Below are 22,347 nucleotides of genomic sequence, written 5' to 3' on the forward strand. Positions count from 1 at the left end.
CCGGAAGGCAGAGGAAGACGGTGCTGGTGGAACTGACGCCGGGCCTCCCCTCCACCCACCACTTACCTGCATGTATCTAATCTGAAAGCATGGAGAAATAAATAGGGCAAAGAACCAGTTAGCAGTGCTTATGCTTATTCAAGCCGAGCTCGGGGAAGTCAGGGAGCTCGCCCACATTAGCCAACAGCCCCAGAGGTCCCATCACACCCTCTGCCCACCCGCATGTCAGCCTGGCTGGGCGGCGGGGACAGCACCGAGACCGAGCACAGGGCAGCTTCCCCACGGCCGGGCTCTGAGAGTGGCACCTGCCATCTCCTGGCTGTATCTTCCTTTAGAAACACCACTATTCCCAATACTTTCCACTTAGACCGTTCAGATAGCTCCAGACACGACAGGGGAGGAAATAAAACCAGCTGTTTTATCTCAGAGGACCTGGCGGGTGGCAGGATGCCCGCCCTGCCTGGATGGACAGGACAGCTCATGAGCCCAGCGCCGAGACTTGGGCCGCTACGCGTCGCTGGGCAGGTGGGACGCTGGTTTGTCCCCAGGACACAGGCGGGCATCTCCCCCAGCCCCGCAGGTCCTGCAGACGCCCCGGGTCCTGTCATGTGCCTTCAGCACCAGGGACAGCAGCGGCCTCTGGGGAGAGCCCACTCGAGGGCTTCTGCAAGCCAGGTGCAGACGGGGTCTCTCGTGGGAGCTTGTACAGCCAGGGGGCAGGGGGTCCCCCCAGACAAACACACAGGCCACTACACCCACATGCCCTCGCCTGACCCAAGGACACCCAGCTTCCAAAGGGCTTGGGGAGTCAGGCGGCGCCCATCTCACTCAGCCTGCTGGCGATGTGGGAGGCCAGCCAGCCTCTCAGGCCGGGGCAGGTAAGCAGAGCCCTCCGGCCCCCTGAGCCCACTTCCCTGGAAGGTCAGGGGTAGAGCTGCCTACTGTAAGGCTGCCTGGGGCGGGGACAGACCTCGGCTCACCGACCCACAGCTGACTCTCCAGAGTGAGATTCCTGGTAACTGTGGGGACCGAAACCCACCTTCAGACCCTTGAGGGGCAAAATGAGAAACCCGCTTCTTAGAAGCAGCATCTGGGGCTGTGAGCCACTGCCCGGCATCTCGGCATGTCTCCCGGCAGAGAGTGGGAAGGGCCTCTTTGAGAGGACTTGTGGGAGCTGTGTCCTACCCTTTTGTTTCTCCACCACCAGCTGGTGGCTCCCACACTGAGGGAAAAGACTGAAACCTGCTTTCAGAGAAATTTCCCCCATTTCTTTGGTGAAGGCAAATGGCATCAAAAGCCTCCATAGTGGGCAACTGGCATCGCGACCGCCCCCAGGAATCTGGGGGTGCGAAAGGGCTGTGGTCCACGCCACCAGGTCCCCATCTCCCGTCCTGGCCTGGCAGGAACCCTCCCTCCCCAGTACAGCAGCTGTGGGCAGCACACGGAGCTGCAGCCGACGCCCGTTGGAAATAAACATCCTCGCGCAGGAAAGACGCATGACCGGCTAAGGGCAGAGGGAGGCAGGCTGCCTGAGACCAGCACTGCGTCACTATCTAAGGCTCCCTGGACAGGAAGGACTTGGGGTCCTGCACGCCCTCCGGAGGAGACTTCCAGAGCAACACGTCCGGGGAGGTGGGGTGGCAGCGGTGTCACATCCCGATCTCCCTAGAACACTTCATAGGAAAGAAGGGACCTGGCCGACGGGCGCAGGGGATGAACCCCACAGTGGCCAGGAAGGACCGGGTGCAGCTCCCCCCCCCGCCACCGCTGGTGGCTCGGACGGTGGGGTCTGCGCAGAGGCTTTAAAGGAGGGTTGGGGTGGGGCAGGGAGGGCCGCGGGGGCTCACCATGGGCTGCTGCACCTCCACCTTGATGATGTCCTCATAAATGTCGTCCCCTTCATCCTCGCACGGGACGCAGTCGTAGATGTCCTCCCCCACGTCATGCTCACTGCACGGGAGGGAAGCGGGGGAGAGGGGTGGGAGGCTGAAGCCACGTCCACGAGGGGGCCCCCCGGAGGGGAGAGGCCGTTGGGGCCACCGAGAGGCCCTCCCTCTCGGCCTCAGTGTCCTGGTCCAAGGACAGGGCACCTGCTTCCCGTGGTTTCTGGTAGTTTAACCCAGGCAGCCTGGGAGTGCCTTGTGCTCTGCCTGCCGCTCTTCTGGAAGGTCCCACCATGACAAAGCCCACCTACCTCAGCCCTTTAGTAAAAGCAGGGGCACACGCTGGGGCCCGGGGGCGAGATACTGCCTTCACGGGAATCTCTGCATAGCTGATGGACAGGCATGCCCAGCTCTGGGGACCGAAGGCCCTCTCCCCGGGCCCACGCCTGGGACCTGGAGCCCCGAGTGCTCTTGGCTCAGCCCAAGGTCTCCCCAGTCCCAGCAGTCGAAGTGTGAAGGTCAACGTGCAGAGCTCACAGGCACGTGGACATTCCCCCACCCGTCAGCAAGGAAGCAGAACAGAGCAGGACGAGGAGTTTGCGATGCGCCTTCCCGAAGGAGCCAGGAAGTTACCGCTTAACTTAACGATTCGATAAACCTTTGTTTTCAGCTCATGATCTTCCCAGCAAGTTATACCCTCTGATCTGCAAGCCTCCAGTCAAGGGACACCTCCTCCAAGAGGCCCTCTGGGATCCCCCGCCCAGTCTGCCATCCGGGACTCTCCATCTGGAGCTCTTGTACCGAGGGCATCCCTCTCACTGCATCTCCAATTATTTTATAAGTGCCTGTGGATAAGCCTGTCTCTCCCCCAGACAAAACCCAACTGCTTCCTCTCTTCTGATCCCCACTCCTGATACAAAGTAGGTGCTCAGCAAATATTTCACTGAAAGAGCCAACAGCAAGTGAGCCAACCCGACTTCTCCCTCACTTCCCACAGGCCCCCGGCCCCCAGGGGTCACTCTGGCCTGGGGATCGGGGACAGGAGTCACCCTGGGCCCAGGGCAGCCAGCTCTTCAGCCTGCCGTGGGGTCCGTCCTTGGGGCAGGCTGTGCTCAGAGGCCAGCTCTCCCGGGAGGCCCACACCAGCCCCGAGTGCCTCTCTGTGTGAGGACACATCTCATAGCCTGGCTCAAAGGAGGCCTGGCAAAGTTCTCTTCTGAAAGGCGTCAGCATGAGGTGGACCACTTCCCCTCCCCACCGCACAGAGTCCTGGAGGCGGGAGGGGAGGGAGGAGAGAGCAGAAACGATACCCAGCGGCTCTCACGAGTGGGTTTCTGGCCCCGTCCCAAACCTAGCTTTTGAATATTAGCTGTCATTCTAGAGGCTGGGGCGGGGGAGGCAGATCGCCACAAACCTACTGGAGAGAATGTGTCGTATTCAAGGAAGGTCGTGGCAGCCAGTCTCCCCAGAGCCCTGGACACCTCCCCCGTGGGGCTGAGCTGCAATGGGACAGTGGGTAGATGCATCAGACCTCCCTCTGTGGGGGACGATTCCAGGGATGGGGTGAGCCAGTGTCCACCTTGATGAGACCCCCGCAGGTAGCTGATGAGCAAGGGAGGGAGAGGAAGCTGCTGCTTTGGGAGTGTGTCACTTGCTGCTTTACCACCACCACTCCAGGTGTGAGGAAGCAGAAGTTGGCCTGAGGACAAAGCCGGATCACACGGGGCTCGGCCAGCTAACGGACCCCTGTAACTGTGACATGAACAGTCACTCACCCACCGACGAGCCCGTCCACAGGGATGCCAATGCACGTGTGGGCACTTGGAAAACATGTACGCTTTTCAACTTAACACACCCTTGGAGATGGAGAGCACTGAGGCCCTTTCACAGATTAGAAAACCACACACTGAGGCTCCACAGCGGCTACAGGGAGCTGTGGGGTGGTCTCGGCCCCAGCTCATCCTTTCTCCCCTCTCCCACCCGCCCTCCACTGCGAGACGAGTGTCTGGACGTCGGCAGTGCCGAGAACTGGGGTGCAAATCAGCACCCAGATGGTGACAGGGCTCCCAGGTCCTGTCAGAACCAATGAGAAGGCAGAGAGGGGGTTCTGTCCCCTAAGATGGGCCTTGGAAACGGTCACTCATGTTGACACAGATCACCCCTGCCTCTCCAGAGGCTGCCCCCAAAGGAAACAGTTCCCGTAGCCCTGACCACCAGATTACTGGGGGTCCAGGCAAGTACCTGCAGGGGTTCCTTCTGAAGGATGCCAGACACCCTGGATTTTTGTCGTGCAGCCAAGCGAGGCTGGTGACAAAGGCACTGTCGAGAATTCTGACAGCGTGGAAGAGAAGGGAAGCCCCCGGGCTGCTCAGCGAGACACCTCGAAGGCAGATCAGCCCGCTCGTACCGTCTGAAGACAGTCATCAGCTTTGCTCTGATGGGCCGGTGGAAGGAAGTGGGGTGGGTGGGGGACCTTGACAGTTAAATATTCTACGAGCCGATGAAATGAATAAAGTGACTGAACGTGAGCCTGGAAAGGGTCCTCGAGGCCATCAGGTGCAGGGACAGCAATCTGCCGTCCCAGGAGCCCCCTTCCTCATCCCACATTTGGGGGGACATCCTAACTGACCCCAGGACTCTATCCCATCCAGCTCAGAATCTGTTCCAGCAAAGACCCCCATGCAGCCTCCACCATCATCAACTGGAATCAGGGCTCAAGATGCAACTGAGCCCAAAGCTCTCTGTCGTGTGGATGGGGAAGCCGGGGTGCACGGGCGGGGAACTGGCCACACGGTCTTTCAGAAGCCACGTTCCTGTTCTGCTAGCCCCTGGCAGGTGGACCGGTCACAATGTCTTCATTGGCTGAGGACCTGATGGCGTGGGCACTGAGGGCTCTTCAGAGAAATAGATCCGGCCATCTGTCGATCTTAGGGTGATGCAGGCACCCACCCCATTAGGGCCCCAAGCAAGAGCTGTGCTTGACGGAGAGGACAATGAAGGCTGGAGAGGTCAGAAGCTTCCCAGACAGGTGGGACTTGAAAGACGCTTGGACACCAGTGTGGACTGTGGGGTCCTACGGAAGGTGCCGAGGGGCAGAGTCCCTTCTCCGCCACCCTCTTCGCTGGCACCCACATTCTCTAGGCATGCACCGACGTCTACATGCACCTATTGTGCCTACAGAGCACCTACTGCGTTTCGAGCATGGGGCGGAATGCCTTAACACAGGCTTCTCATTTGGGGGATAGGATTGATGTAGATGGAGATGTACCCTTAGCTCTACCATTTTGACAAGGGGACGCCCCTGTGTAATTCACACCCCGTGACATCACAGAGCATCCTCATCTCCCCTGAAAGTCCCTCTCCTCCCTGATCGACCCCTCCCCCTCCCCTAGTAACCCGCCTCTGACTGTTCTTCACCAGAGATTCCCTTCGTCTGTTCTAGAACGTTGCATCAGCTGCATCGTCTGTTACATTCACGTCTGTGTCTGGCTTCCCCTCCTCAACATCATGCCCCTGGGATCCAGGCTGTTGCCTTCATCAGCAATTCATTCCTTTTTATTGCTGAGTCCTAATCCCACAATTTGACATCCATTCTCTTTTTTTTTTTTTTTTTGCGGTACGCGGGCCTCTCACTGTTGTGGCCCCTCCCGTTGCGGAGCACAGGCTCCGGACGCGCAGGCTCAGCGGCCATGGCTCACGGGGCCCAGCCGCTCCGCGGCATGTGGGATCTTCCCGGACAGGGGAACGAACCCGTGTCCCCTGCATCGGCAGGCAGACTCCCAACCACTGTGCCACCAGGGAAGCCCCAAAAGTATAAAACTAAATAGAAAGTTTTATAGAAATCAGGCAGTGTAAATCCTCTAGCTTTGTTCTTTTATAGGACTGTTTAGACTATCCGAAAGTCCACTGTATTTCCATATCAACTTTACAATCACCTTGTCAATTAAAAAAAAAAGTCTGTTGGAATTATAATAGGAACTGTAGTGACTCTACAGTTTCATCTGGGGGAAAACTGACATCTTAACAATATCATCTTCCAACGCACAAACATAGTATACACTTTCATTTATTTAGGTCTTTAATTTCTCTCAGCAACATTTTGTAGTTTTATCATAGAGGTTTTAGAATTTAGGAAGCTTGGGACTACTGTTTTTTCCAATGTTTTTTTTTTTCCTGCCTTATTCTCTCTTTCTTCTCCTTCTGAGATTCCAATTATACCTGTTAGACCACTTGATATTGTCCCACACGTCTGAGGCTCTGTTCATATTTTTCAATCTCCTTTTCTCTCTGTAATTACGAGTGTATAACTTCCATCGAACTATTGAATATTTTCAGGTTCAATGACTCTTTCTTCTGCCATCTGCAGTCTTCTATTAAACTGATCCAGTGACTGTTCATTCGTTATCATGCTTTTTGGTTCTAAAATTTCCATTTGGCCCTCTTTTATAGTTTCTATTTCTCTGCTGAGGCTCCTCTTCTGTTCATTGATTTGGTGCATATTTTCCTCGAAACCCATATTTATTATAAAAGCTGCTAATTGTGACTTCTAAGTCATCTCAAGGTTGGTTCCCCTCGACACTGTTTTCTTCTTGAGTCTGATTCACTTGTTCCTGTTTCTTTGTAAATTTGATGATATTTTTCATTGGACGCTGGACGTTATGAATGATTCATTACAGAGATTCAGCTCCTACTATTTCTTCTGAAAAGTAATACTTGTTCCGACAGTTAACTCGGTTGGTTGTACTTAAACTTCAAACTCTATCTTCCCTGCAGTGGGCAGCAGCTGCAATGGCTGCTAAATCCAGTTTCCAGCTGCGACATTTTTTGCTGGAAACCTTAGGGACTCTGCTGTGTGTGTGAGGTTTAATGGTCAACCCAGGATTTAGGTGGATTCTATAAGCAGATTTGAGCCTGTGGGTCCCTCCCTTCCAGCATTCCCTGCCTAACTTTCTGGCTGTTCTACCACCCCCAATTTCTTTCCTCGGGCACCTCCAGCCAGTGGATTGGGGCTGCGCTTGTACAAAAGACTACAAGCACTCCATCCCATCCACGGTGAGCAGCTCTTGAAGAAACAGTGGGTTCTTCCGGGCAACAGAAAGATGATACAGTCCCCCTCCCCCCACCCCCGTACTCACAGAAGGAACAGGACCACAAGACGGAGACACTGGGAATACATCCCTGGTGGTTCCCCCAACACATGTCCACCACCATAATCTCAGCTGCTCTTCTTTCTCAAAATCAATAAAGACAAGGAATAGTCATTCATGCAGGATCCATTTTCACCACATTCATCTCTTCTAATTGACACAGGGCACTGAGGTTAAAAATAGGCAGCCAGAAACACCAGAGAGAGAGAGCTGTGCTCTGGCATCTGAACTTGGGACAGAAAAATCTCAAAAATGCAGACCCAATCACTTCTCTCCATTCTGCAAAATGTCTGTTATCCAGAGCCTGTTGAAAACTTGTGGGGGAGGGAGGGATAAATTGGGAGTTTGGGATTAACAGATACACACGACTATATATAAAATAGATACACGCGACTATATATAAAATAGATAACCAACTAGGACCTACTGTACGGCACAGGGAACTCTACTCAATATTGTAATAACCTATAAGAGGAAAGAATCTGAAAAATAGATACAGATGTATGTATAACTGAATCACTCTGCTATACACCTGAAACTAACACAACATTGTCAATCAACTATACTTCAATTAAAAAAAAAAAAAAAAACAAAAAACCTTGAGTAGTGAATGGTCAGCTTCCTGCCTGTAATGTCCTAACTTTACCGATGTCTGCAGGGCCTCCTTATAGAGCCATGAGGGCACTCATAATCCTACTCTCTAGATTTATGATTCTTTTTAATTGTGAAAATACTCCCCAACCATTATTTAATTCAGGTCAATGAACACTAAGAAATACAGGTTCATGTATATTACACAAAATTATAAAACAGTAGCATTAAAATTTCATCTTGTGCATGTTCCACATTATGGGAGAAGGGAAAATAAAAGAAAAAGCAAAGAAGTGGGGTTTTTTAAAAAATGAAAACAAGCTGTGACAAAGCGAAAGAGAGGCATGGACATATATACACTACCAAACGTAAGGTAGATAGATAGTGGGAAGCAGCCGCAGAGCACAGGGAGATCAGCTCGGTGCTTTGTGACCGCCTGGAGGGGTGGGATGGGGAGGGTGGGAGGGAGGGAGACGCATGAGGGAAGGGATGTGGGAACAGATGTATATGTATGACTGATTCACTTTGTTATAAAGCAGAAACTAATAAAAAATAATAATAATAATAAAAAAAAATGAAAACAAAGTCATAAAAGTAAAGTGACACATATTTGTTCCACTCGGCAATTAAGATGAAAAGACTATCAGATTTGATTGGTTTAATCGATACTTATCCTAAGACCAATTCTGTGCCAGTAGGTAACCTGTGGAATCTGGGGGGACACAGAGATGACAGGCACCAACAGACTCTGTCCCGTGGACCTCACAGTCCAGGTGGGGAGACAGACAGGGCAGCAGCTGTGGCTGAGACGCAGACCCTTCTAAACTGGAGGAGTGTCATCTGTGTGGGGTGACAAGCTCTGGTTCCCAGTAGCTCTGTCCCTTTGGCGAACATCACATGGAACTTCCACTGCTACCCAAATTCTTAGCTAAGGCATCGCCTCCAAGTGTGAGTCTCCTGAACAGGGCAGGGGGTGGATTCCAGGTCTTAGGCATCTGCTAAAGCAAATGAGTTAATGCTGTGACCAGCTGTGCCCAGTGCATCTGACGGCCGTGGCTGTTGAATGGAGGAAAAGGAAATGACAGGTGTGGGCTCGGGAGTGGGGGAGGGGCGCAAGATGAGGTCCCCCGAGTGTCTGAAGTGCCCTGGAGTGCAGGGCGGTGACCTGGAGGTGGATCCCGTGGGGTACGGATCCTGGTCTGTTTCTTCCCTGCAACACGAGCTCGATGACCACCCAGCTCTGCCCTGGCCCTCCAAACCGGAGCCAGCCCCCAGCAACCCCTGCACACTGTCCCACGGCAGAGAGGCAAGGAGTCTGTACCCCCATCTGGGCCTGGTGCACTCACCCCAACCCCCAGCCCAACCTCCCACAGTCCTTGAAAAGGACTCCAAGGTCCTGAAAAAACCCGCAAGAGCCTCTGAGTCACCCCAGCGGGAGTCCGTCGTGGCAGGTTGTCTCGGCTGCACCCTGGTTCTTTTCCCATCATCACTCGGACCAACAGAGCCTTGTCTTGGGGTTTCAAGTTATCAGAGGCTGGGTTTCATGGAGAAACTGCCTGTCCCCGCCGTGCTGGAGCCATCTGTGTACGTAAACCTGCTCGGTCAATGCTGGACCGCAGGGCTGGTGGGTCCCCTTCTCCTTCAGCTCAGGCCGGGGGCTCTCGTGGTGGGAACTTGACTCTCCCGAAGGTGACCCCCGTGGGGGGAAGCAGCCAGGCGAGTCCAAGATGGATTCTCAGCCCTGCCAGTGTCTGGCTCTGCAACTCTGGGCAGGAGAATCTAAGCCTCAGTCTCCGCATCTGCAAACTGAGAATAAGGCCAACCCCCCAGTAGGGTCATTGGAAGGACCAGCCTCAATGGAGACGACCAGCAGAGGCCCAGCATACAGTAGGTGTTCAATAAGTGACCGTGGCCCACCACCCCGTGGGTGAGAGGGGAGGGTCCATGAGACAATACTTAGCTCAGGGGTCCATGCTCGATAAACAGACACCGGCAGCATTAAATACCTTGGATGTTCTGAAACGCATCAGACTAGACAGGTGGGAGCCAGCTGTCAGCACTGATGTGTCCTTGGTAGGTTTCAGAGATCGCCCTTCTCTGTCCAGTTGTCCAGGAGAGACCAGAGGACGATGTGAGTGGGGGAGTCCGGGACCACGGTGGGGACGTGGATGCCTGCTCACGGATGAGTCTCCCGGCCAAGCCCACGCCACCACGAGACCTTGGCTCTCCCTTCAGCTGGACGCCACGTGGATGCCACGGCCTCCCCAGCCCCAAGCCCACGTTCCGCGACAGAGACCCCCTGCCGGCCTCCTCTCCCCTCACCCTTTCACTCCCGCTGCTTTCCGGCAGCAGCTGCTGCCGACAGATGCTAAATCCCCCAAATTATTCTGGTCCTCACAGTGGCCTGAGATCCTCCAGGAGGGCCCGAGCGCGGCCTGCTGCCCTCCGGAGACGGCAGAAAGCTCCCCTCCCGCCGAGACCCCACGGCCCGCCCCCCGCCCCAGAAGCCTCGCCTGCCCGTCCCAATTTTGGTACAGAAAGTCAGCTGCTCAGAAGAGCCCCCCGCCGCCTATGGAAAATCAAAGAAAAGCCAACAAACTCTCCACTTTCTGCCTCTGGCGAGCCTGTATGTTTATGATGGACATAAAATATCGCTACTGACGGATGCGATATGCATTCTGGCCCCAGGCTGTCTGATGCTGGGAGGCAGGATCCCAAATCACCGTTAAACTGTTACTAGGAAACCAAACCTGACACCTCCCGACCTCCGTCCACACCATGCAGTGCGGGCGGCAGGGAGAGGGGGCTTCAGAGGGCCCCGAGAAGCCAGCTGTCGGCTGGATGGGCTGCACATGGGGACAGACAGACAGACAGACAGATAAGGCGCTGCTAACACTAGGGAGGTCGGCCTCACGTGCCCTCAGAGGACCCTCCCCCCAACAGTCGAGAGAGGGTCTGCGCTCCCTACAGATGGGGAAAGCAGGGCCCAGAGAGGGCAAGATGTTCCCCCAAGGTTGTAAAGCCATTTAGGGGCACACCTGGACAAAGATGTGGCTACCAGGTTCCCAGAGGGGGCCCGGCTCGCCCGGCAGTGTGCTTCCTGCCATAACTCTCTCTTTTCCAGGGACTCTTTCTAAGCAGTAGAAGAGTCTTCCCACCGTGAGCCACACTCAGTCACAATGATGAGGCCCAGGGGATGTCCTAGCCAAGCAGCAGCTGGCTCGGGGTTTCAATCCCTCCTTTGTCATGGAAAGTGTGCTGTGCGACCGGCAGGCAAATCACTTACCCACGCTGAGCCTTAATTTCCCCAACTACAAAATGGGGGCAGGGCCACCCACCTTGCAGGGTCCAGAAGGCTGAGATAACAGGGCAAAACTCAAGCACCGGGCCTGGCACTCAGGTGGACCCTCTGAACGGTACCTGGAACCATGCTTGGATCCTTAATATAAGAATAGCAGATGTCCAGGGCCTTGCTATGGTGTGCAGGGCCCAGCTCAAGTTACCTGCCTTTTCTGTGCTTTGTTCCCTGCAGGATGACCCTCCTGGGGAGCTTTCCTCTGGGGCGTGGAGGACAAATGCAGGAAGACAATGACAACACAGTGACAAAGATAATCCTGGTGGACGTTTTAATCTTCTGGGGAAGGGGCACCCCATTCAGCTTCTTGGAAGAGGTGACCTCTGGGCTGGGTTATGTAAGAGGAATAAGGGTCTGGCAACCAATACAGCAGATATTATGTACATGACAGGGTTTTTTATAGTTAAATCCAACGTGTTATGCTTATTCATTTTTTAAAGGAATATTTCTTAAGTGCCACTGTGTGTCAAATCTGTGTTGAACACATGGGAAATAATGTAAAAAGGGCCTAGTCTTTATCCTCATGGGGTCCTGGAAGTTAGTATCAGGAGAGTGATTTGGAGAGGCCTTTATTAGACAGACTTTTGGCCACAGCCCAGCTGGTCCCTGCTTTCTTCTTGAAAACAGCAAAATGAATGTGTACATCCTTCCACACTGGCCTCCCCACCCTACAGAGACTGGGTTAAATCAGACCCCAGAATCGCTGCAACAGCCTTTGTCCTGAAAGGACCCGGGGTTAACTAGGTATTAAAAATTCATGTTAAGTCTGTGTCGTATCTGCGGGCCTGCATAATTTAAATATTTAGCCAGGGCAGAGTGGCAACCGGGCATCTGCTCTGCGTTCAGTCCGAAGGGCCCCTGTGCTCTCTCCAGCACAGAGAATGTACAAGCTTCTTTTCTGAAGTGCTGAAGGTCAGGGTTTCAAGGTCAATGAAGCCCTGAGCCCCCACAGCAGCCAGGACCTTGCAAAACTGCACAGGCCCAGGTACCAAAGGGCCGAGATGCCCCTGGAGGGCAGGGCAGGGAGCCTCAGAGCCGCGGGGCGCAGAGCCCGGGGCTGTCAGTTGCACCGGCTGCCTCCTTAACCAGAAGAGGGAGGAGCTACGAGCCTGTTTACGGCTCAGGGTGAGGATGGGCTGCCCTCTGGCCGACCGTCAGTCTTGCAGCCAGCTCTGGGAGGGCGGGGGAGCATCGGGCACCTTGTCTAGGCCATAGGGGCAAGAGAGCCACTGGGCTGCACACACATGGTGACTCTGGGGCCGGCACGGCTCACCCTCAGGTCCTGAGTAACAGACACAGCTGAGACCCAGACTCTCCCAGGACCCCAGCCCAAAATAAGGCAGTGGCCGGCCTGGTGGGGGTGGGGACAGGTTTTCCTAAGTCACATTTTGGCAAATCCTATGAACCTTCCATCCCCTTCCAGCAACACCTCCTCCAGGAAGCCCTCCAGGTGTCCTGGCCTGTGGAGGTCTGATCCCAGTGGACACTGCCTAGATAGCTCCTGTGGGGCTTAGAAGAGCTGTAAGAATGAGAACTGCAGGGCCCAGGTCACTGCAGGGCCCTACCAGACAGCCCTGGGTGGAGAGGGCGGTCAGGCAGGTGGCCTTCTGAGTCAGACCTGCGTCAAATCCCCTCTGCCCCTCAGCCACAGGGCTCAGTGTGGGGACAGACCCCCGTGTGCTCCGTGGACGCTGGATTCATTCCCTCCATCCGGCCGGTCCCAAAGCTGGGCCGGGCCTCCCAGACTTCACGTGAGGATGGAGAGCCCCTCGACAGGGAGGCACACAGCTGGCGCTTGCTAAGTGCATACTGTACAAATGAAGGCCTGAACGGCCAGAGGGGAGGCAGCTGGGCCGGCAGACTGGGTGGCCCTGTCCAGCAAGGACCATGGGAGAGCCGAGGCCTGCCTGTGCCTGGCTGTCACCACCTCAGCAGCCCAGAGCCAGGGCGCCCAGTCCGGGGAAGCAGGCTGCAGAGCAGCGGGGAGACCTCCGCAGCGCCCAGGGCTCAGGGGACCCTGCCCGTCCCTGTCCAGCCAGGCCCTCCACCAGCCTGAGGAGGGCGGCCACTGCCACCGCCACTTTGGGGGGCTTTACTGTCAACCCCCTTTGGGCCATGGTGGGGTCTATGTTCTACACGAAGCGGGCTTTGTGGTTTGTTTTTAATGGGGCTGTTTCTGTGTAGTCTGCTTTCAAATTTGTCCCCTTGGAGAAGTAATCCTTTGGGAGAAACACGAGACGCCCCCAAACCCAGCGACCCATCCAGGCCTCGCACTTGGGTGTCCCCCACACGTGCAGGTCTCCTGCTCGACACTGAACTTTCACGTGAGGCGGCGTGAACGTAAGGGAACTTTCTTTGCGGCTGGGAGTGGTGGGCAGGCAAGGTCACCGGGTGGGGTGGGCATAGGCTCTCCCTCGACTGAGGGTCACAGTCAGGCAGAGCGACAGTTGCTCGTCCCCTGCAGTAGGGGGCCGGCAGGAGGGCCGTGGCCTCTGCCCTCCTAGCAAGCAGCGCCCCCCCCCGCCCTGACCTGTGCACTCCCACCTCACTCCCCAGGGACCAGGAAGACCAGCTCCAAGAAGATGCCCAAAGCCCCTTGAAAGCGGCTTCGACTCGGGAAACTCCTACATTTTATGCATCTTAAAAAATTACCCCAACGACGCTAACACGCCTTTAAAACTGCGAAGTCATCTTATGATGTAATAAAGCATGCAGCTATACATATACGGATAAATTGTATTCCCTGCCGTGTCACGATCACATTTGTTTAAGCCTGAGAATCACTTCAATTCCGAGGAAAGCGAACCCGGTGTCAAGGAGCGGCCTCCTCGATCGTGAAACCGTGGCTCCGTCAAGCTCGATGCGCCCCACGTAGCATCTGGGCTGGTGCTTTCACTCCAGAGACGGGGGAAGTGAGCCCCGAGAAGGATCGAATGGGCCCAGAGAAAGACAGAAAGCCACCATGAGAGCCACGTGTGGCCAAGATGGACGCGCCCCTGCTGTTCCTCAGCCTGCGTGATGCTCTCTCTCCAGCCGGCAAGGATAACCTTGAGGCACCCCCCCAACGCCGGGCGCCCCCCAGCACTGAAGCACACCCAGTTGGGGGGTCTCTGCAGGCCTTCTGATGCAGGCCGTGCCTTCCTTTGTATGAGGAGGGTGGTCTTCCCAGCGCGTCCCAGGGTGCTTCGATGATTCTGATTTCTTGCAAACACCTTGCGGTGTCTCAAACCTGCCGCGCCTCTGCAGGGACAGGCCCCGGCAAGGCTGCTCCTTCCACTGGGACGCCACCCCTGCCCTTCAGCCGCTTCCCACTTGGGCTCCAAGACTCAGGGGTCACCTCTTCTGAGAAGCCTTCCCTGATTTCTGAGCTGGCATTCACCTGGCCCCACTCTGGACTCCTGTGGTGAACTGTCTCATGAGTGTCGTTTTTCTGTGTGCAAATCTGACTCCCAGCCCTGGTGGGGGGGGGCCTGCCCCAGTGCAGATGCCTAAACCCTGGCCCACCCAGGAGTCGGGCAGGTATCAGAAGGTAGGGGGGCAGCTCCAGGTTCCCGGGAGCACTTGGAAGGAAGCAAGGGGTAGCGGGAGGGATGATCCATTAGGCAAATGCAAGGTACTAATCGTCAGGGCAGTTTAAAAAAAAGCCTCTCATGTGGGGCTCAGTTTGCTTGATGAAGCATTTTTTAAGTGGCACTATTTTCTGTTAATTTTTTCAACCAGCTGCTCTATTATCTGATTATACATTATTCAAGGATCTCAAAAGTGAGCTTAGAGCTCTAGAGAACACAATCTTAGTGCAGCATCATCCATTCAAACGCAGGGGGCTCTGTGCCGGCCCCTGGAATGCTGTTCTGGATCCGAGACCCGGGCTGCCCACATGGGGCCACTAAGCCACACGTGGCTGCAAGCTCACAAACGTGGCCAGTGGACTGACCCGACTCACATTCTGCAAAAGAATGTCAGCTACTTCATTAATGATCTGTTATGTTAACGATTACATGTTGAACTAGATGATACACTGGGTTCAGTAAAAATACATTCATAAAATTCATTTCACCTGTTTCTTTTTTCTCTTTCTGGTGCAGCTACTAGAAAATTAACAGTCGCACAGGCGGCTCATGTTTGATTTCTCCTGGACGGCGCTGCCATGGCCATTTGGAAACTGGAGACAAAGGCCACATCCTTCGTAGACCGGGAGGATGGGAACCGCTTCCCCTGCCTGGGCGCTCAGGGTGTGCCCGCTGGGCGCTGTGCTACCGCAGTGTAGCTGAGGACCGACACTGTGTGTTACACACAGTGGAGCCAGGGTGCAGAGACTGGGTAACCCGCCAAGGCCCACATGGTAGGACACGCCAGAGCCGAGGCTCCAGGTCTGCCCAGAGACGCCCTTGGCTGCTTTGGGAACAAGGCAGCGGCTCCTGCACGGCCCGGTTGGTGCTCCCGCTTTAGGTGGGTGGAAGGGGGCTCTCAGTGTGCGGCGGCATCTCGTGGGCAGAGGCTGCAGGGTCCTCAGTGACCCGCTGGGGGGACACTGGGGGGCTGTGAAGACACGCCCGGTAGGAACGGCGCCTCTAGCGAGGATTCTGAGGGGCCCACGCGGGAGCCACATCTCTCCTCCAGTGACGCCCACGCTCACCCCTCGCAACCCAGCACGCTCCCCGCTCCCCACTCCCGCTGCCCCAACCGCGCTTTAAATTTCCAGAAAGTGCACAGCAACCAGCTGGTGGCTGAACAAATACATGACTGATGGACTGATGGAACGGAGGCGTCCTTGGGGCCATGCACAGCTGGCGGTGCCCCACTGGTGCCCAGACCCCCCACTAGGCTCGCCTTTCCCCAAACAGCTGCAGAGCGTCCGAGGTCTAGGAGGTCAGGAGGGGCCCCTGAGAAACACGAGATGATCATCCTTTCCGACACCTGGCCAGAGCCCAAAGGAAAGAATTAGCCAGTTCTGCTGGAAACGTCACTCCCTGGCTCCCTGGCGCTGCCTGGCATCAGATCCAGGCCAGTGCCCCGTTCCCTGCCCCAGGGAGGCCAGGGAAGAAATGACATTTCTGTTTGTGTCTTGTAAATTGCCATAATGGATAAATATGAATCCCAAGTCCGCAGAGACAGGATGTTAAGAAATCTTGATTTTCAGTAAAAGGAGAAGGGGGAAAAAATCATGAAAAATTTATTAACCTGGAGCCTCTGGGACCAAACCGCAACTTCAAGACTCAAATTCATTCCCCTCCCCTATTAATGTATGATTTACGTTTGCAATAACTGCAGTCATAAGGAACTCATTGGATTAAGGAGGCTCACTCTTAATATCATGGAATAATATTATTGAACTGTGTGCAAAGCCACATATCCCCCAGACTGGCTTCTCCATGCGAGAGGAATTCCATCCTGTGAGAGGTCAGACACGTGCAGAATAGACCGAGAAAGGGGAAAATGGGCACCCGGGGTCGCTGGCCAACTCACCGCCCAGGACTCCTCCAAACTGAACGTGAAAGAGCCATTGGGACAGGCTAAGCAGGGGGCCTGGCTGGTGCAGAGGAAGCTGCGCAAGGGCGGTGTGGGCCCCACCCTCCTGGAACCCTCAGCCTCTGCTGACCCCTCATGCATGTCTCGGGAGGGCAGAGACCCCCAGCCTCAGCTTGGGGGTGACTCGGGAGAAATGGCAGATCAGGGCCCGACACTCAGCACTGGGCAAGGGGCTCCCCAGACCCTGGGGGGGGCGCTGACTTTGCATGGTGGGGAGGTGAGGGTACAGGCTCGGGGTAAAAGGGCAGCTCTGCCGCTCCCTCGCTGAGTGACATGAGCCAGTAGCTTCCCTCCCGAGGCCTCAGTTTCCTTATCTGTAAAGCGGGGGCCCCCCTAGAATACCCCTCACAAGGAGACTGTGGGGCGGAGTGGGGGATAGAAGGAGATGAAGCACCAGCAGTGCACCCCTACCACCCCCAACGTTATCGCCTGGGATGCGCTGTTAGGCCGCGGGCACGGGGTGCCAGCTGCTGGGGGCTGGGGGGGCGGTGACATGGAGATGCAGGGACTGACCTCGGGAACCTTCCAGTCTATCACAGTGCACCCCACAAACACCCCAAAGGCCAGACAGGGGTGTGGGTGCTCTGTGATGCGTGGGGTGTGAGTGAGGATGCTGTCTGGGCGGGCGGATGGACAGAGGGTGAGAGGCTTCCCAAAGTGGGGGGCACTTAGGCCCGGGCTCGGCAGACAGGGAGAGGCTCTCCAAGGCGAAAAATGCCAGGAAGGGCGGGCGGGAAGCAGTACCAGCGCGGAGCTCAGCCAGCAAGGGGGCTGCAGACGGGTGGGGACTCCTGGGGGCCTCCCTCCGGCTGTGCCTCTCTGAGCCTCGGTTTCCTCACCCCTTACGGGGGGTGGGGGAAGGTGGGCAGCCCCTCATTCAGCCCCGCACCTCAGGAGGCCCCGTGGGTTGGAGTGCACCTTTCTTGAAATGTTCCAAGTCCTCCTCTGATTCCTGGGACCGGGCAGTGGCATCCAGGTAGGGAGCCCCAGGCCCCGGTTGTGACTCATGTGGACCCTGGGCCCCATTTGCCCCCTCAGGGCGCTCTCCACCCTCGGACCCACATTGGGTTGACCAGGTGTCCTGAGGATCGCCACCATTCACACTGGGGTCAGCCCAGTTTCCGGAAGATGGGCTGGTGGCAGCTATGCCCACGGGCCAGTGAGTGTTTCACTCACAGATCACATAATGTTGGGCCGCCAGCTTGCTGCCCACATGCTGATTTTTCAATGACTCAAGTTATTTAAATGGATAGAGATCCTGCAAAGAGTATCTGCCCAGGCCCCATATCCTAGAGGCAGCCTGGATGTGGGCGTGGAACAAGCTGGGGGCTTTGACACAGCAAGTGCACAGCAAATCCCGGCTCTAACTCTGATTATGATTCTTATTCTCTGTAAGATGCTGTAAGATGAAGGAGAGAGAGGCCACGAGTCTTCCCAGAAGGAACAGCCGTTTATCCGGGAACAAAGACAGGAAAGAGGTCCCCAGGGGCAGGAATCCGGGGAAGAGGGTCGTCCACCTGGCCTGAGGGCAGTGGGCCGGCCAGGTCAGGAGCCACGTGGGACCACCCTACGGCCTGGGCAAGCCCATCATCTCCCGGGCCTCGGTCCCCCTCCTGCAGGATGGGGTGGCCCTGCCAGCTCCACCCCGCCCCCCCTTCTCCGAGCAGCAGGCCACATGACCCCACCCTCGGCCACAGCTGACCGCACAGAACCCAACCATCTCTTCTGGAAGAGCCGCCACCCAGGGATTCCTGCCAGTCCCTGGGGGGGCTCCAGGACCATAAGGTGAAATGTCCGGGGAGGGGCAGCTGGACCCAGGTTGCATGAGATGGTGCAAGAAATCCTCGGAGAGAGGAATCGGGGGGACCCGGGGCAGGCAAAGACGGGGCCTTGGGAGAAGGGGAGATGCCCCAGTGGCTTCAGGTGGCCTGGCCTCGGCCCAGCCCCAGCCCGCATCAGGCCATGAGACAACCCGGAATCACCAACTGCCTTTGCCTGTAACCTGTGCTCCAGGGGCCCCAGCTTCTGGAAACTCCAGCTCTCTCCCGTCCGCAGCACAGCCTCCAAGGGCCGAGCTAGGACACCTCCCCAGCCCCACTGCAGCTTCGATAGAGAAGCCCGGCAAAAGCCAGCCCTCCTCACGCCTGAGCCTGGGGAGGAGGGCCGCAGCCACGTCACCAGCAGACACGCTGGGAGCCTCCTGGAATGTGGGGTGAAGAACGGCGCATCCTTCCGGCAGGGGAGCCACACCACCACCCCCGTGGGGACGGCCCGGGCGGCCCGGGCAGACGGCCGAGACCAGCGCCCGTCGAGGGGGCCCGCGTGAAGCCCCGCTCCCCACCTCCCCCCACCACCTCCTTACTCTGCCAGTTCCTCCAGGCTGCGGTAGACGTCATCGTCATTCTCCGCGGTCTCCTCCGAGGGGAAGGGCCTGTGGGAGAGGAGACGTCAGGGGAGTGAGCAGGTCTCGGTGGCACCGCTGCCCTGGCCGGGCCCCCAGCCTGTGGTCCACCACGGGCCCCCTGGAGCGAGCGCAGGAGCAGGCGGGCTTCTATCCGCTCCCTCGTGGAAGGAAACGGGGCGCACGTTACGCGGCTGTGTGATGCAGGACCGCCCAGATGGACGTGCCTAGAGTGAGGACCCCACGCCCAGCTCGGCCCCGGACACCGGAAGTCGGTCCCTCTGTCCAGGCCCCGGCATCCCTGTTGGCAAACGAGGGAACCGGGTCAGGGACAGCAGGAAGCTTCCGTCCACGCGACTATCCTGCTTCCACGCGCCAGGGGGACCCCAGACACGGGGATGTGGGCTCCCCTGGGCATCCTCGGCGGGGAGCACGGGAACCTGTCTTTAGGAGACAGAGAGGGTGGGCCATGAGCCCCAAACTTATCTGGACTTGAGACCCTTATTTTCCATGAAAATCTCCCAGTTCTGTACTGGGGGGATGCCCAGGGTCCCCGCAAACTCTGTCACCCCGAAGACGCATCTGGGAGGAGTAAGAGAAGGGCCCAGGTGTCAGAAAGCTTCCCGGCTGGTGTGAGGAGGGCGGCACGGCAGGGTCGTCACCTGCAGACAGGCGTCTACCTGGGCAGCTCAGAATCCGTGGGAGGGGAACTCACGGGGAGGAAAAGGGGGCTCCTTGGGAATGCAGGGTCTCGGGCCGCACCTGTCACTACTGCAAAGTGAACCTGGGCCTGACTTCTGGGAAAAGGGGCGGAGCCAGCCCACGCTGCCCAGGTGCTGGGGGCCGGCCAGTACAGGTGAGGAGTGTTAGGGCGTGAGATGCAGGTGACACAGCCCTGGGCGCAGCCGGGCTCACGGGAAGGAATGCAGGCGCGGCACCAGCCCCAGCACTGCCTGCACGTGGCACGTGCTCGCGGGGAGGGCGGGTGAGCCCACCGGCTCTGTCACCCCGAACTGGGATCTCATCTGGAAACTAATATGAGATCCCAGTTCACAAACTGGAGGAAAGGGGCAGGTCCGCAAACGGAACAGCGCATTCTGGGTAAAGAAGCAATTGGGCGCTTCCCTGGTGGTGCAGTGGTTGAGAGTCCACCTGCCGATTCAGGGGACATGGGTTCGTGCCCCAGTCCGGGAGGATCCCACATGCCGCGGAGCGGCTGAGCCCATAAGCCACAGCCGCTGAGCCTGCGCGTCCGGAGCCTGTGTTCCACAATGGGAGAGGCCACAGCAGTGAGAGGCCCAAGTACCACAAAAAAAAAAAAGAAAGAAAAAAAAAAAGAAAAGAAGCGATTGGGGTGGAAATGGGAAGGGCACGCTGTCGGCGCCATACCCACACCTGGCCCCCACGCCCACCACCAGCAGGGGGAGCCCATGCAGCAGCCCTTCAAGGAAACGGGCTTCCGACACACTCTCCGGGGCTCCCCGGGGTGCCCTGCACACCCACGTGCGAGCGCCCACTCCTGCCTCTCCCACAGGGACCTGCAGACAAGGTGCATGGTCCCGACTAGGTTGAACCAGCCCACGCTGGGCACAGAGGCCAGCCTCCAGGAGGACGGGGCCGGAGGGGGGTGAATGCTGCCAGGAGGAGGGGGCTGCCAGCTCGTTCAAAAGCAATGGGCCCAAATTAACCACCTCCATGGAGACGAAAACGCCCCTTTGGTTGAAACGAGCATCTCCCCAACTCCCAGGGCACGTGTTCTGGTAGGAAGTCTGTTACTAACGATCTCACAGGAGACCCGGCTGGCAGCCTCCTTGCTGGGGGTCAGGCTGACGTGCTCAGCAGGGCAGTCCAGTGGGGATGGACGCCTGGACCCTGCAGCTTCCACTACCAAGGCTCGGAGCCTGTGCTCCATGGGGTGGGGGCCTGGGGAGCCCACTGAGCCAGCAGCTGGAGCCTTGGGTCCTGCACAGCTCTGTCACAGAGTTGCATGGCCCTGAGTCTGAGGTCCCAAGGCAGACCCACCAGACCAGGGGTCCCCATCACCTGCGGCTTCATGGCAGTAGCTCGTGGCATGACCCAGCTTGACCTCTCCGTGGTGGGCTCCCCCTCCTCCCTGTGGCTCTCCCCCCGCTTCCTTGCATCACCATGACAATGTCATCCCCCACTGGGCATCATGTGGCAAGAAGGAAGGAGGACAGTCACAGGCAGAGCTGCAGGCCATCAGGACGCCCTGGCCCTCGGCAGACAAGGGACCCTCACTGACCCAGCCATACTTCCAGCCAGGAAATCACTCCCACGATACAGGAATCGCGCTTCCTGGGTTCCAAAGCTGACCCAGATCCCACGTGGTTGACGGGGTGCTGGAACCGAGCTCTGGTTTCTTAAAAGCCAGTCGAATGTCAGTCACCCCAACTGCCGAAAGTTCTGGCCCCCACCCTACTTATCACAGGAAATCTCAGGCCAGGCTGAGATGTGGCTGCAGGACCCAGAAGTGGAGCGTTCCCCCAAAACCACTCCCTGACCAGCTTTCCACCAGTTTGACCATCTCTCAGCCTGGGTCCACTTCTGCTTAGCTCGGTGCCTGACATTAGAGAGGCATGGATGGATGGACGGACGGATGGATAGATGGATGGATGGATGGATGGATGGACGGATGGATGGATGGATGGATTCATAGATGGATGGATGGATGGATGGATGGATGGATGGATGGATGGATGGATGGATGGATGGACGGATGGATAGATGGATGGATGGATGGACGGATGGATAGATGGATGGATGGATGGATGGATGGATGGATGGATGGATGGATGGATGGATGGACGGATGGATGGACGGATGGATTCATAGATGGATGGATGGATGGATGGATGGACGGATGGATGGACGGATGGATAGATGGATGGATGGAGGGATGGATGGATTCATAGATGGATGAATGGTTGGATGGACGGACGGATGGATGGATGGATGGATGGATAGACAGACAGATGGGTGGGTGGGTGGATGGATGGAAGGATGGATGATGAATGGTTGGATGGATGGACGGATGGATGGATGGACAGAGGGATGGGTGGATGGATGAATGGTTGGATAGATGGATGGATGGGTGGGTAGATGGATGGGCAAATGGACAGACGGATGGATAGATGGATGGATGGGTGGGTGGGAGAACAGGTGGGTGGGAGAGGGGTGGGAGAAGGATGGGATTTGTGGGTTGATGGACAGATGAATGAGTGAGTGGGTGGGGGCATGGGGGTGGGAGGATGGATGGGTGGCCAGGACAGGTTGGGGGGTGGATTCATTGGGGAATGGATGGGTGCACAGATACGTGGATGTCAGATATTCTCAAGCTGTCCCTTCCCCCCAAAACAACAAGTGGCAGCCCCAAGTTAGATACAAGGAAGCATTTTCAAGAAGCGCTTATGAGAATCCACG

The 22,347-nt window shown here is 56.8% G+C and overlaps 1 protein-coding gene across 5 annotated transcripts in view; it reads right to left on the reverse strand.

Annotated features, from left to right (window-relative positions):
* The window catches only part of VAV2 (vav guanine nucleotide exchange factor 2), a 177,992-nt gene that overhangs the window by 41,421 nt on the left and 114,224 nt on the right, over positions 1 to 22,347 (reverse strand). For all 5 annotated transcript variants that reach the window (XM_081237303.1, XM_081237302.1, XM_081237299.1 and 2 more), the window contains exons 4-5: positions 18,868 to 18,936; positions 1,848 to 1,950 (exon numbers count right to left, since the gene is read on the reverse strand). In XM_081237303.1, coding sequence (XP_081093429.1) covers positions 1,848 to 1,950; positions 18,868 to 18,936 — 172 coding nt within the window. The remainder of the gene's footprint in view (positions 1 to 1,847; positions 1,951 to 18,867; positions 18,937 to 22,347) is intronic.

Source organism: Mesoplodon bidens (assembly GCF_964165515.1).
Source record: "Mesoplodon bidens genome assembly, chromosome: 6".
In the NCBI taxonomy this organism is placed as follows: Eukaryota; Metazoa; Chordata; class Mammalia; order Artiodactyla; family Ziphiidae; genus Mesoplodon; species Mesoplodon bidens.